At 46.9% G+C, this 13,126-nt stretch overlaps 4 protein-coding genes across 5 annotated transcripts; 1 reads left to right on the plus strand and 3 right to left on the minus strand.

The window, feature by feature from the left end:
• Positions 1-838: 838 nt before the first annotated feature.
• On the plus strand, positions 839-2,171 carry LOC108159805 (complement component 1 Q subcomponent-binding protein, mitochondrial). Its single transcript, XM_017293374.2, has 3 exons — positions 839-1,132; positions 1,247-1,591; positions 1,650-2,171. The coding sequence occupies exons 1-3, from the start codon at positions 928-930 to the stop codon at positions 1,889-1,891; spliced, it is 792 nt and encodes a 263-aa protein (XP_017148863.1). The 5' UTR covers positions 839-927; the 3' UTR covers positions 1,892-2,171.
• Positions 2,172-2,513: 342 nt separating this feature from the next.
• On the minus strand, positions 2,514-3,256 carry LOC108159806 (TP53-regulated inhibitor of apoptosis 1-like). Its single transcript, XM_017293376.2, has 2 exons — positions 3,018-3,256; positions 2,514-2,949 (listed from the first exon to the last, which is right to left on the minus strand). The coding sequence occupies exons 1-2, from the start codon at positions 3,162-3,164 to the stop codon at positions 2,836-2,838; spliced, it is 261 nt and encodes an 86-aa protein (XP_017148865.1). The 5' UTR covers positions 3,165-3,256; the 3' UTR covers positions 2,514-2,835.
• A 327-nt stretch (positions 3,257-3,583) lies between these two features.
• LOC108159807 (eukaryotic translation initiation factor 3 subunit C) lies at positions 3,584-6,902 on the minus strand. Its single transcript, XM_033390680.1, has 3 exons — positions 6,799-6,902; positions 6,437-6,569; positions 3,584-6,371 (listed from the first exon to the last, which is right to left on the minus strand). The coding sequence occupies exons 2-3, from the start codon at positions 6,527-6,529 to the stop codon at positions 3,738-3,740; spliced, it is 2,727 nt and encodes a 908-aa protein (XP_033246571.1). The 5' UTR covers positions 6,530-6,569; positions 6,799-6,902; the 3' UTR covers positions 3,584-3,737.
• On the minus strand, positions 3,594-12,511 carry LOC117187818 (eukaryotic translation initiation factor 3 subunit C-like). Of its 2 annotated transcripts, XM_033390679.1 has the most exons (4): positions 12,424-12,511; positions 12,062-12,194; positions 9,378-11,996; positions 3,594-3,761 (listed from the first exon to the last, which is right to left on the minus strand). In XM_033390679.1, exons 2-4 carry the CDS (start codon positions 12,152-12,154, stop codon positions 3,738-3,740), a joined length of 2,736 nt encoding a protein of 911 aa, XP_033246570.1. In that variant the 5' UTR covers positions 12,155-12,194; positions 12,424-12,511; the 3' UTR covers positions 3,594-3,737. The 2 variants fall into 2 exon arrangements, with proteins under 2 accessions (XP_033246570.1, XP_033246569.1); XM_033390678.1 differs by lacking the exon at positions 3,594-3,761 and having other exon boundaries at positions 9,237-11,996; positions 12,424-12,510.
• Positions 12,512-13,126: the final 615 nt, after the last annotated feature.

Below are 13,126 nucleotides of genomic sequence, written 5' to 3' on the forward strand. Positions count from 1 at the left end.
AAGACTTATATATAAGGAATACTGACTCAAATTTACTAGATCCAAGCAGCAGTTTTAATATCGTAGAATTCCAAAAAATGAATTTGGGCATTAATGTAAGCCTCAAACCTGACCTGTATAAAAGATTTCCTCAACTTATTAAAGATCCGCAGGGAATCGATAGTGAATTTGTCCTCTTAAAAAATGATGGAGTTCTTTAGTTTATTAAAAACAGACAAAAGTCCTAGCCATTTCTGGTATACATTGGGACAAATAAAAGATTTCAACAATGAATTAAAATATGAAAAAATTTCAAAATTTGCACAAGTACTGCTTATATTGCCAGTTTCGAATGCATCATGTGAAAGAATTTTCTCCGAAGTGAACTTAATTAAAACAAATACAAGAAATAGATTTAAGAATATTAATGTTTCAAATCTTTTATATGTGAGACAAGGTCTAAGGAAGATCAACGGTTGCGAGAATTTTGAACCGAACACTGAAATGCTGTTAAAAATCCTAGCGACATCGTTAGTGACGATTGTGATGTTAGTGATTAGTATATTATTAAGACTTTATTATTATTAATCAGTCTTATTAAGACTTAAGATTATTAAATGAAATGAATGAAACAATTATTTCGAATAGGCCAATCAAGTAGGAAATAGATTCACCAATCGTATAAAATTATGATGGCATGGCTAAATGTTCTATATAGCTAGTAATATTCGTCGGAATATCAAAAACGAGGAATATGTAAAATATAACTTGAATTCGTCAGTATATTTACGGTATATTTTGAAAATGAGGCGGTATGTTTCGGTATATTTCTGAGGGTCGGACGGTATATTTTATCGATAAATCCGCGGTCACACTGATCAATACCGTCTACAGCACATTTTCTAGAATTTTGACAAAAAGGAAATCCTACAATAATTATATAACAAAATGAACAACCTGAGGTTAGCCACACTACGATTCTCCAGCCTGGCCACCAAGGCTACTGGATCCCTGGGAAAACGCGACTTCACTCGCAGTCTGTGGCACATGACAAAGAAGCCGGCGACAGGAGCATCCAATGATCATGTAACCGTATTGAATGTCCACAAACCCAGCATTAGTTGCACCTGTGGCTGCAATGTGCACACCAAAGGTAGGTTTTCATTGAAGAAAAACTGATAGTGAGGGAACATGCTGCATGTTACATAACCTCAAACGCGAGATGATGAAATGTGAGGCAAAACATAATTAATTTATCTTTCTATAGCTGAAAAGGAACTGGTGGAGTGCCTCGCCGAGGAGATCGTGGCCGAGCGCAAAGTGCAGAAGGGCAAGGCTGTTTCCAGCACCCTGGATGGATTCAATGTGAAGATTGTGGGCGGCGATGTGGAGCTCATCAAGGAGACCGAAAAGGAGAAGGTCGTGGTTAGCTTCAACGTGAACCATACGGTCGACACCGAGGAGGAGCCGGAGGTCAATCCCAATGCCGACAAGCCGGAGCTGGGAGAAATGAGGAGCAAACCACAGTTTGAGGTCGATATTATTAAGAGCGGGACCACGCTCTCGTTCACATGTTCCTACCTTCAGGGCGAGGCCCAGGAGGGTGAGTACAGTAAGTATACGTAATTTACTATATTTTGAATCTATAATTGATTGGCTCTCCTTTGCAGATGACGTTTTCTCCATTGACGAAATGTCCATCTTTGAGGGCGAATGGAACGACAAAGTCTATGCCGTGGCTGGCGATGTTTTGGACGGCTATTTATATGATTTGCTCTTAAACTACCTGGAAGAGAAGGGCATAAGCCAAGAGTTCGCAGAGAAGTTGTCCGACCTGGCCACTGCCCATGAACACACCTCCTATATAGGATTGCTGGAGAAGCTCTCCAAATTCACGGCGGGGGGCAAGTAAATGCCTGGATTGCATTTTTCTCCGCCTAATCGTAAAGCAGAAAGTTGTTTAGATTTATAAGTTCCATCGTCTGCTGCCCCAGTTCATAGCTAAACACATTTTTGATCATGCGTGTTTGTAGTTGTATTGCGGCAGTTGTCCTAGTTAATAAGATAAAAACATTTATTCACCTTTAATGTCGTGCGGGCAAAGCTCTTCCCAATCTGTACCATTCGTGGCAATTGCTTAATGCTCGACTTCATGAAATACAGCAAGAGTATTTAGTTTAGTTTTCAATCAATTGTTTATTTTCGCAATAAGATTTTCCACTTTCACGGTTGTCGGTTATGCGTAGGGATTGGATGGACGTGATCTGGGCTCAGAGTCCCATGGCTTGTGGCCTGGAAAGTCCTCATGGTTCTTGCAGGCTGCGCAGATGACCAGAGCCAGCATCACGAGTATTGGCAGCAGTTTCATCTTGAATGTTGTACAGTGAACTTTTGATTGTGTCGTCGAAGCTGTGTCAGCCGCTCTTTATATGATTCGATGAGGGTGTTATCAGCACACGTTCTTTCCCTAATGGGAAGTACTCGACCATGCTCTGGGATTCACCATGGACCCGTTTATCAGATAAGACAGAGGCTATGAAAGGTGCATTGCGACGGGCTTGCAAGTTATTTTATGTACAACACTTTAATTCATTCATAAATTAACAACTGTAGTTGACTATACTTTTGAGCTTAATGCTTAACTAATATTTGCTAAATAATTTAATCCGTTTTTGGGCTATTGTAGGACTTAAAGATTTTGAGGAGGAGCTTCTTCTGGTACGCTTGCCCCTTGCACCTCGCCGAAAACTAGGCCGACCCCCTGCGCTTGCGTTGGCGTTGATGGCCAAGGCTTTGGCCTTCCAGGCTGCTTGCAGAATCAAATCCGTAGCCAGGCTGTTCAGCTGGTGTCATTGGTCAACTCTTACTCTGCTGTTTCCCGGAGGAGCTGCCGGTTTTCTCGTACTCTGAATTCGTAGTGTACTCCGTGCCGATTTCCCGCAACTCTATCTTCTGCTCCCGCATGGCGCGCTGAAGGGCGAAGGTCAGGAGTGCGTTAACATTAATGCGTTATCAGGTGCTGAAATAATAGCACCCACCTTCACACAATCCTGATAGACCCGGAAAATCGGCGCGCATGCAGATTCGTCTGTGTGGCCCTTAAGAAACCTCTCCGAGAACCAGCTGTTGAAGCAAGCGTCGTACTGCTTTTTCAGCTCATTGCAGTCCTCGCCAATGCTGTTCATTTTGAAATTTTACCTTAAAATTTATTGGATGTTAAATAATGTGTCGAAATGTGAGGGTGTAGGCGGCCACACTTATCAGAACATACATATGGTCACTCTATATTCGCAAAGATATTTTTAGGGATGGGACCAGAGCCACACACAGATATCTCCATTTAAATAATCGCTATCGGAATGGTTTTCGACAACAAATTTTCGTTCTCTTTGAAACACATTTTCTTATTAAATATTCTTTAATTTTTTTTACCATGTTTGTTTTATTAAAAACACACCAGCGACACACCTTCGTTCTTTTCTTTTTATGGTTTTTAAGTTTTCCGTTACAGGTTGATACAAAATGCTATGATCGATTTTAAGTTCTTTAACTAATGAGCGCTAAAACAAATTCATTTGGGACTTGGCAACAACACAATGGGCAATGATGGCGGATTAAAGCAGACCTCCGACTCAGCTCTGTCGGGAACTGAACTGACCATTCCATTTTAATAGTTTTGAAGTGTTACAAATTTGTTGTTCTGTTTGCTGTTGGTTTTTACGCCAGCAATCGCCCACTGAGGGTGGCTGGGTTGGCGTCTACTCTTCGTCGATGGTTTGGACTTGCTGTTGCTGCTGCTGCTTCTGATGTCCACGCTGGTTGCGGTTGCGCTGATTGCGATTGTCCCGTCGCTGGCCGCCCCAGTTGCCGCCCTGGTTATTCTGGTTGCGGTTGTAGCCGCGGTCCCCACGATTGCCCATGTTGCCGCGCTGGAAGAAGTTGCCCTGCTTCATATCGAAGATCTTCTCGTTAACGTCCACCAGATTGGTCACCTTGTCGACAAACTGCATGGCCAGGGCCTGGAGGCGGGACGGCTCTGAGCGGTGCATGACCACAGTTTCCGAGGGGTCGTCCAGGCTGGCCATCAGCTCCTCGTTGATGATCATCTTGCTGATGATCGAGTGGACCTTCGGGACGGGCAGCTCGTACATCTGAGCCAGGTGTGGTATGCTTATGGAAGTGTAGACATTGGAGTACGTGAACAGATAGGTGCGCAGCGACTCCTCCTTGATGAACTTGACGAGCATCTCACGCACGCGATCCGACTCGTAGAACAGATCCCACACCTTGGTGTTCATTTTCTTGTTGACAATAAAGTTGGCGCAGGCCTGCCAGTTGCCGCATCGCATCGCCTTGGCGGCGGCCACAACGTGCTCCCTCATGGATTCGGGGGGACCTAGCAGCGATTGACGCTCCGAGGATCGCAACTGCTGGTAGAAGGTCTTACTGATCATGCGACGGCGGGCATCGAACTCGTGAGCAGCAATGTAGGGAATCTCAAGCAGCATGGCAGACACCAGATAGACACACTCGAGCAGCTCCAGATTGATGTGCATGTGGAATGGCATCTGGCGCTGTTTCTCAATTTTCTCCTGTTCGGCGGAGCGTTCGTGTTGACGCTGTGGCAGCAGGCCCTGAGCCAGCAGTTCCTTGGGCTTTCCGGTGACCATCAAGTCCACCAGACAGTGATGGGCATCCTTGACGTTCTCCTGACGGAAGGCACACAGACCCAAGTTGGCCATCATGCGGTTGTACAGGATACGCGTGGCAGGATCGGCGGCATCGATGTTGTCCTGCAGATGAGACATGAGGACCAAGTCGCGAGCCTGGAACCAATTGTCGTGCATGGCATGGTGATAGATGTGCGCCAGGATAGCCCGAGTTCGGATGCGATCGGTGTCGTCCTTGGCATAAATGAACTTGCACAGTTTATCCATCACGTCCACCGAGGTTGCTGTGGTGGCAGGCACCTCGCCACGCTTCTTCTTGAGCACCTCCGGATCGAATTTGTAGTACAAGTGCTCGATCTTCCTCAAGTAGATTCTGCAGCGTTCGTTGGAGTTGCCGCACTGCTCGAAGTATTGCAAAACCAATTCAATAGTCTTCACCACGTTCATCTCGTCCTTCAAGCGGGAAACATAATCGTTTGAGTGGGGATCGCATTCCTTCAGCAGCTTGGTGAACTCGTCATCCACACGCTCAACGGCGGCCAGTGGGCAGCCACGGATATAAAACGGAGCCGTGATGTATTCCTCGTGCTCCTCGGCGACGCTCTCGCATATGCTGATGTCGGCGTTGGCCAGGAGCAGCTTCATCATGCTCTGCATCACCTCCAGCAGCAGGGCCCAGTGCTCCATCTTCATGGGCTCGGATATCTTTTGATTGTAATCAAAGATGGCTGAGATAATGTTGAAGTGGATCTTCACCGAGACGGGCACGCCCAGGTTGTGCTGATCGGAGATGTCTCTCAGCTCGAAGAGCAGATCGATTTGCAGGCGACGATCGGTGCGCTTCTTGCCACGGGCCGACATGATCTCCACTAATTTGGCCAGAACCAAGGGAATATCGATCTCGGCGTCCTTTTCGAACATCTTGGGCTTCTCCACCACATGACCCTTGACAACCGTCTCCCATTCGCCATCTTCATCATCTTCGGCACGCTTGCGGATCTTCAGCTTCTGCTCCTTACGCTTATCCTTGCGCTTGTCATCGTCTCCCTTGTCTTCTCCCTTCTCAGTGGATCTCTTCAGGAAACGCTCACGCATATTCTGGTACTGGTTCTCGTCCTCGGAAGACTCGGTTTCACTCTCCGAATCGGAGTCCCAATCAATGGAATCGTCCGAATCTTCGTCATCGGCGGGAACCGACTTGGCGGGAGCAGATTTAGCGATCTTGGGAGCAGTCACCGACGCCTCCTTCTTGAATCCCGCATAGCTGTCATCAGCAGCCTCACCCGCATCGCTCACATGGGCCTCTTCGTCTTCAGCTTCACTCTCCTGGTCGGGCGCTTCGCGGAAGCGTGACAAATCCTCCTCGAAATCCTTGATGTACTTGCGCACCTTTTGGCGCAGAGTGCCCAGGGACTTGGTGTTGTTCTTGGACAGGTTCCTTCGGCCCTCGCGGTCCTCCCAGATCTCGTTGATGAAATCCTCCAGTTCCGCCAGGCAGCGAATGTAGAAACGTGGCGTAATGCCATTTTCCTCCTTTGAGATGACGGGCAGGGCCTTGGTGTAGGCGCGCGTCAGGTCCTCGAAGCTGCTCAAGGTATTCGGTATATCCTTGATCTTCTTGTGGTTGCGGATGGTCTTGATGATACTGGTTAGGTTCTCGTACCGCTTCTCCTTGGTCGAGCGAACCACGCGCTTGACTTCCTCCTCATCGTCGCTGAATTGCTAGGGGAGGGGATGGGCAGATGATGATGAATATTTTGCCTCAACTTGCTTCCTCTTATACTTACAAAGCCGGCAGTTTTGTTGAAGCTTGGCGCCTGGACCTCCTCCTCACTGGACTCGGATTCCGAGTCGGAACCGTTGGCAAAGAAACGTGACATGTTGTTTAGTTTCTACGCAAGCCGTTTGTCTACACTGCACCTGGAATGACAATGTTTTAATATCCACAGCCACATATTTTTTTGGAACGGTGTTGAGGTTATATATAAGCGGCCAACATGGCGTTTTGCAAAAAATGCATGCCACAAATTTGGCAAGGCGGCGTACAACCCTGTGTAAAACTACAATTTAATTCACTGCCGGCACGCTTTTCGCTCGTCGCGCAACTACTTGGCATTGTCAGAACACACGTTAAATCAAATAAACTTACTATTTTTACAGCAAAAAAACGATGTCGAATGCACAAGACATCTAAAAGAGAGGAGACGAAGCGTTTTGATATATTTGTACGTGATTTCTTAAATATCGATAAGTATTTTTAAAAGTCACGACGTGTGGAACAGTTACTTTCATATTAGTTTGTATATTAATACATTTCCAAAAGCTGAACTTATATTTTGGCATAAAATAATTTTCATTTTAGTGAGTGATTAGTTTTGGAATTAAAGAATTCAAGGCCATTTTGTAAAGATGAAACTGTGAGATACCCGCATCTCTGCGATATTTGCTATCGATAAGAAAAGTGCCGGGCAATCGCACTTATCTAAATATAGTGTATTCAAAAATATGGGCAAGAACAGAAACAAAACTTTTTTTTTTATTTGAAAAGGTATTTAAAATCAAATTTCAAACTGGATGGGGGTGTCTAACTGGGCAACATTACAGCTGGCAGCATGTTGCAGCGCATGCGTCTTTTGTACTACCGGCATTTCATAACCAAACAAGTTCCAGTTCCCCAAACCCCACCGTCAATTTGGCGCCCATTCAATCCACGGATCATTTTGTATGCGCGTAAGTTTTTTGGCCGCCAAACGCTTTCGCGCGCGCCAACAAGTCGCATGCGTTCTCTCCTGCTCGGACAGTTTAAATCCAGCGAAGCCAACGTCCGGAAAATATACTTAATTCAAATGAGTGTTTGCGATATTGAGGCGTTGAGGCCAATATCCGGTTGATTCGATTCAAGTGCCAAAAATAATTCAATAAATTTTGTTGAACTCTTCCCCCGTGTTTGTCCGCTCGTGTGTGGTGTTGTAAACACAATTTGGCCAAAGTGCTGAGCGTGTTCGTGTTTCCCACTTAACATTACGCTCTTCCGTATCCTGTCTGAGAGTGCCAGTGGGGTAGGGAGTGTTGCCGACGTTCGCGCGTGTGTCTGTTTTAAACACGGAAAACACTTTTACGCAGATGTAAGCATAATAAACCATAATTGCAAATAGAGATAAGTGTGTCGCAAATGGTTAAATTATAAATCGATCGGTGGCATCACTTGTCTCGCCTCTGACAGCTGACATTCCAGTTCTATTATCCGGGAATGCAATAAATTCACTTGCACTTACCGACATTTGAATCGTGAATACAAATAGTGCGGGTCGGGCCTCGATACTGAAACAGGAAACTGAAAGGAGAAGGCATGAAACAATCAACTGCACCTAAACTGCAGTCGTCCGTACGGAAAAACGGATATATGCATTCGCATCGTAATCGACAGGAACGGACCTCCGTGTCTGGCTGTTCTGTTTCTCTTTCCGGTTTGCTTCGGCTTGTGTTTATTCCGTTTCCGCCTTTCGTTTTTTTTTTGGATCTGGCTCTATAAATCGTTGACTGGCAGTTGTAAAAACTTGCCAAAGAAATTAGCATCTTAGTGCCATTTTTCTTATTGATTGGATCGCATCGTTTCCATATAAAGAAGTACACTCGGAATCCTTCCATATGACATGAACATTTCAGTGGAAACTACTTTTTATCCCCATTTAAGACCCAAGGCCATTAACGTTTCAGTCGAGCCAAAGTGTCGGAAGCCAGAATCTTGTGTTTGTGTTTTATTTTGGGTCTCGGGAACACCCTTTTCATGCTGCAAGCCAGACCACAAGCCAACCCCAGAGGAAAACTCCCAAGTTAATGAAAAGAAAAAAAGGAAAACCGAAACAACACAATCTCCTGGCCACTTGAAAATGCACAGAAATAAGATAAATATGGCATGGTAGGAACGGTCTACGAGATGCCAAGGGGTGGAATGGTATAGTATGGAAAATGGGACACTAAAATGCAAGTGCAAGCGCAAGTGCAGGGACGGCATGGCGCGTGCCATTTATTAGCCTTTGGCAGCACGGGCTCAGGGCCACAGGCCAGACAGGCAATGACCATTAACAAAAGCTACGAGATCAGGGTGGAATCCCAATGGTTTATGGCGCTTCATTGCCCAATTGTTGTCCCTTCCACCTTCCACCTCCCACCGTCCACCACCCACCACACGAAGACTAATATTGTCGAATCCCATTCTCCAGCGTAATATACACGAGGGCGTGCTTCATGACACGATCTAGTCCATCTAGTCCGTCGAGCTTCAATTTGTTTACAATTAGCGGACGCGACAGCAAAACAATCCAACGAATATAAACAAATAGCCTGAAGACCATGCAAATTGATCAAATCGCACCCATCCCATCGCACCCATATACAAAGCTCCCTATTTCGTGGACTTTGTTATGTTTTGGGATGCCTACAATATCTAAAAGATTTACCCTGCCAACATTTTGCTTGGCAAATTCTGTAAAAGCAAATGAAAATCGTAAAATCTCATCAATAAATTCCTGCAATTGCTTTGGGGCCTACTAGCGAACAGTTCAATTAAAGACAAAGTTTATATAGTATAGTTTAATGGTAATGGTAACGGTTTAATAGTTTTGAAGTGTTACAAATTTGTTGTTCTGTTTGCTGTTGGTTTTTACGCCAGCAATCGCCCACTGAGGGTGGCTGGGTTGGCGTCTACTCTTCGTCGATGGTTTGGACTTGCTGTTGCTGCTGCTGTTGTTGGTTCTTGTGATGTCCACGCTGGTTGCGGTTGCGCTGATTGCGATTGTCCCGTCGCTGGCCGCCCCAGTTGCCGCCCTGGTTATTCTGGTTGCGGTTGTAGCCGCGGTCCCCACGATTGCCCATGTTGCCGCGCTGGAAGAAGTTGCCCTGCTTCATATCGAAGATCTTCTCGTTAACGTCCACCAGATTGGTCACCTTGTCGACAAACTGCATGGCCAGGGCCTGGAGGCGGGACGGCTCTGAGCGGTGCATGACCACAGTTTCCGAGGGGTCGTCCAGGCTGGCCATCAGCTCCTCGTTGATGATCATCTTGCTGATGATCGAGTGGACCTTCGGGACGGGCAGCTCGTACATCTGAGCCAGGTGTGGTATGCTTATGGAAGTGTAGACATTGGAGTACGTGAACAGATAGGTGCGCAGCGACTCCTCCTTGATGAACTTGACGAGCATCTCACGCACGCGATCCGACTCGTAGAACAGATCCCACACCTTGGTGTTCATTTTCTTGTTGACAATAAAGTTGGCGCAGGCCTGCCAGTTGCCGCATCGCATCGCCTTGGCGGCGGCCACAACGTGCTCCCTCATGGATTCGGGGGGACCTACCAGGGATTGACGCTCCGAGGATCGCAACTGCTGGTAGAAGGTCTTACTGATCATGCGACGGCGGGCATCGAACTCGTGAGCAGCAATGTAGGGAATCTCAAGCAGCATGGCAGACACCAGATAGACACACTCGAGCAGCTCCAGATTGATGTGCATGTGGAATGGCATCTGGCGCTGTTTCTCAATTTTCTCCTGTTCGGCGGAGCGTTCGTGTTGACGCTGTGGCAGCAGGCCCTGAGCCAGCAGTTCCTTGGGCTTTCCGGTGACCATCAAGTCCACCAGACAGTGATGGGCATCCTTGACGTTCTCCTGACGGAAGGCACACAGACCCAAGTTGGCCATCATGCGGTTGTACAGGATACGCGTGGCAGGATCGGCGGCATCGATGTTGTCCTGCAGATGAGACATGAGGACCAAGTCGCGAGCCTGGAACCAATTGTCGTGCATGGAATGGTGATAGATGTGCGCCAGGATAGCCCGAGTTCGGATGCGATCGGTGTCGTCCTTGGCATAAATGAACTTGCACAGTTTATCCATCACGTCCACCGAGGTTGCTGTGGTGGCAGGCACCTCGCCACGCTTCTTCTTGAGCACCTCCGGATCGAATTTGTAGTACAAGTGCTCGATCTTCCTCAAGTAGATTCTGCAGCGTTCGTTGGAGTTGCCGCACTGCTCGAAGTATTGCAAAACCAATTCAATAGTCTTCACCACGTTCATCTCGTCCTTCAAGCGGGAAACATAATCGTTTGAGTGGGGATCGCATTCCTTCAGCAGCTTGGTGAACTCGTCATCCAGACGCTCAACGGCGGCCAGTGGGCAGCCACGGATATAAAACGGAGCCGTGATGTATTCCTCGTGCTCCTCGGCGACGCTCTCGCATATGCTGATGTCGGCGTTGGCCAGGAGCAGCTTCATCATGCTCTGCATCACCTCCAGCAGCAGGGCCCAGTGCTCCATCTTCATGGGCTCGGATATCTTTTGATTGTAATCAAAGATGGCTGAGATAATGTTGAAGTGGATCTTCACCGAGACGGGCACGCCCAGGTTGTGCTGATCGGAGATGTCTCTCAGCTCGAAGAGCAGATCGATTTGCAGGCGACGATCGGTGCGCTTCTTGCCACGGGCCGACATGATCTCCACTAATTTGGCCAGAACCAAGGGAATATCGATCTCGGCGTCCTTTTCGAACATCTTGGGCTTCTCCACCACATGACCCTTGACAACCGTCTCCCATTCGCCATCTTCATCATCTTCGGCACGCTTGCGGATCTTCAGCTTCTGCTCCTTACGCTTATCCTTGCGCTTGTCATCGTCTCCCTTGTCTTCTCCCTTCTCAGTGGATCTCTTCAGGAAACGCTCACGCATATTCTGGTACTGGTTCTCGTCCTCGGAAGACTCGGTTTCACTCTCCGAATCGGAGTCCCAATCAATGGAATCGTCCGAATCTTCGTCATCGGCGGGAACCGACTTGGCGGGAGCAGATTTAGCGATCTTGGGAGCAGTCACCGACGCCTCCTTCTTGAATCCCGCATAGCTGTCATCAGCAGCCTCACCCGCATCGCTCACATGGGCCTCTTCGTCTTCAGCTTCACTCTCCTGGTCGGGCGCTTCGCGGAAGCGTGACAAATCCTCCTCGAAATCCTTGATGTACTTGCGCACCTTTTGGCGCAGAGTGCCCAGGGACTTGGTGTTGTTCTTGGACAGGTTCCTTCGGCCCTCGCGGTCCTCCCAGATCTCGTTGATGAAATCCTCCAGTTCCGCCAGGCAGCGAATGTAGAAACGTGGCGTAATGCCATTTTCCTCCTTTGAGATGACGGGCAGGGCCTTGGTGTAGGCGCGCGTCAGGTCCTCGAAGCTGCTCAAGGTATTCGGTATATCCTTGATCTTCTTGTGGTTGCGGATGGTCTTGATGATACTGGTTAGGTTCTCGTACCGCTTCTCCTTGGTCGAGCGAACCACGCGCTTGACTTCCTCCTCATCGTCGCTGAATTGCTAGGGGAGGGGATGGGCAGATGATGATGAGTATTTTGCCTCAACTTGCTTCTTCTTATACTTACAAATCCGGCAGTTTTGTTGAAGCTTGGCGCCTGGACCTCCTCCTCACTGGACTCGGATTCCGAGTCGGAACCGTTGGCAAAGAAACGTGACATGTTGTTTAGTTTCTACGCAAGCCGTTTGTCTACACTGCACCTGGAATGACAATGTTTTAATATCCACAGCCACATATTTTTTTGGAACGGTGTTGAGGTTATATATAAGCGGCCAACATGGCGTTTTGCAAAAAATGCATGCCACAAATTTGGCAAGGCGGCGTACAACCCTGTGTAAAACTACAATTTAATTCACTGCCGGCACGCTTTTCGCTCGTCGCGCAACTACTTGGCATTGTCAGAACACACGTTAAATCAAATAAACTTACTATTTTTACAGCAAAAAAACGATGTCGAATGCACAAGACATCTAAAAGAGAGGAGACGAAGCGTTTTGATATATTTGTACGTGATTTCTTAAATATCGATAAGTATTTTTAAAAGTCACGACGTGTGGAACAGTTACTTTCATATTAGTTTGTATATTAATACATTTCCAAAAGCTGAACTTATATTTTGGCATACAATAAATTTCATTTTAGTGAGTGATTAGTTTTGGAATTAAAGAATTCAAGGCCATTTTGTAAAGATGAAACTGTGAGATACCCGCATCTCTGCGATATTTGCTATCGATAAGAAAAGTGCCGGGCACTCGCACTTATCTAAATATAGTGTATTCAAAAATATGGGCAAGAACAGAAACAAAACTTTTTTTTTTATTTGAAAAGGTATTTAAAATCAAATTTCAAACTGGTGGGGGGTGTCTAACTGGGCAACATTACAGCTGGCAGCATGTTGCAGCGCATGCGTCTTTTGTACTACCGGCATTTCATAACCAAACAAGTTCCAGTTCCCCAAACCCCACCGTCAATTTGGCGCCCATTCAATCCACGGATCATTTTGTATGCGCGTAAGTTTTTTGGCCGCCAAACGCTTTCGCGCGCGCCAACAAGTCGCATGCGTTCTCTCCTGCTCGGACAGTTTAAATCCAGCGAAGCCAACGTCCGGAAAATATACTTAATTCAAATGAGT

This window comes from Drosophila miranda, chromosome 3 (assembly GCF_003369915.1).
Source record: "Drosophila miranda strain MSH22 chromosome 3, D.miranda_PacBio2.1, whole genome shotgun sequence".
Classification (NCBI taxonomy): domain Eukaryota; kingdom Metazoa; phylum Arthropoda; class Insecta; order Diptera; family Drosophilidae; genus Drosophila; species Drosophila miranda.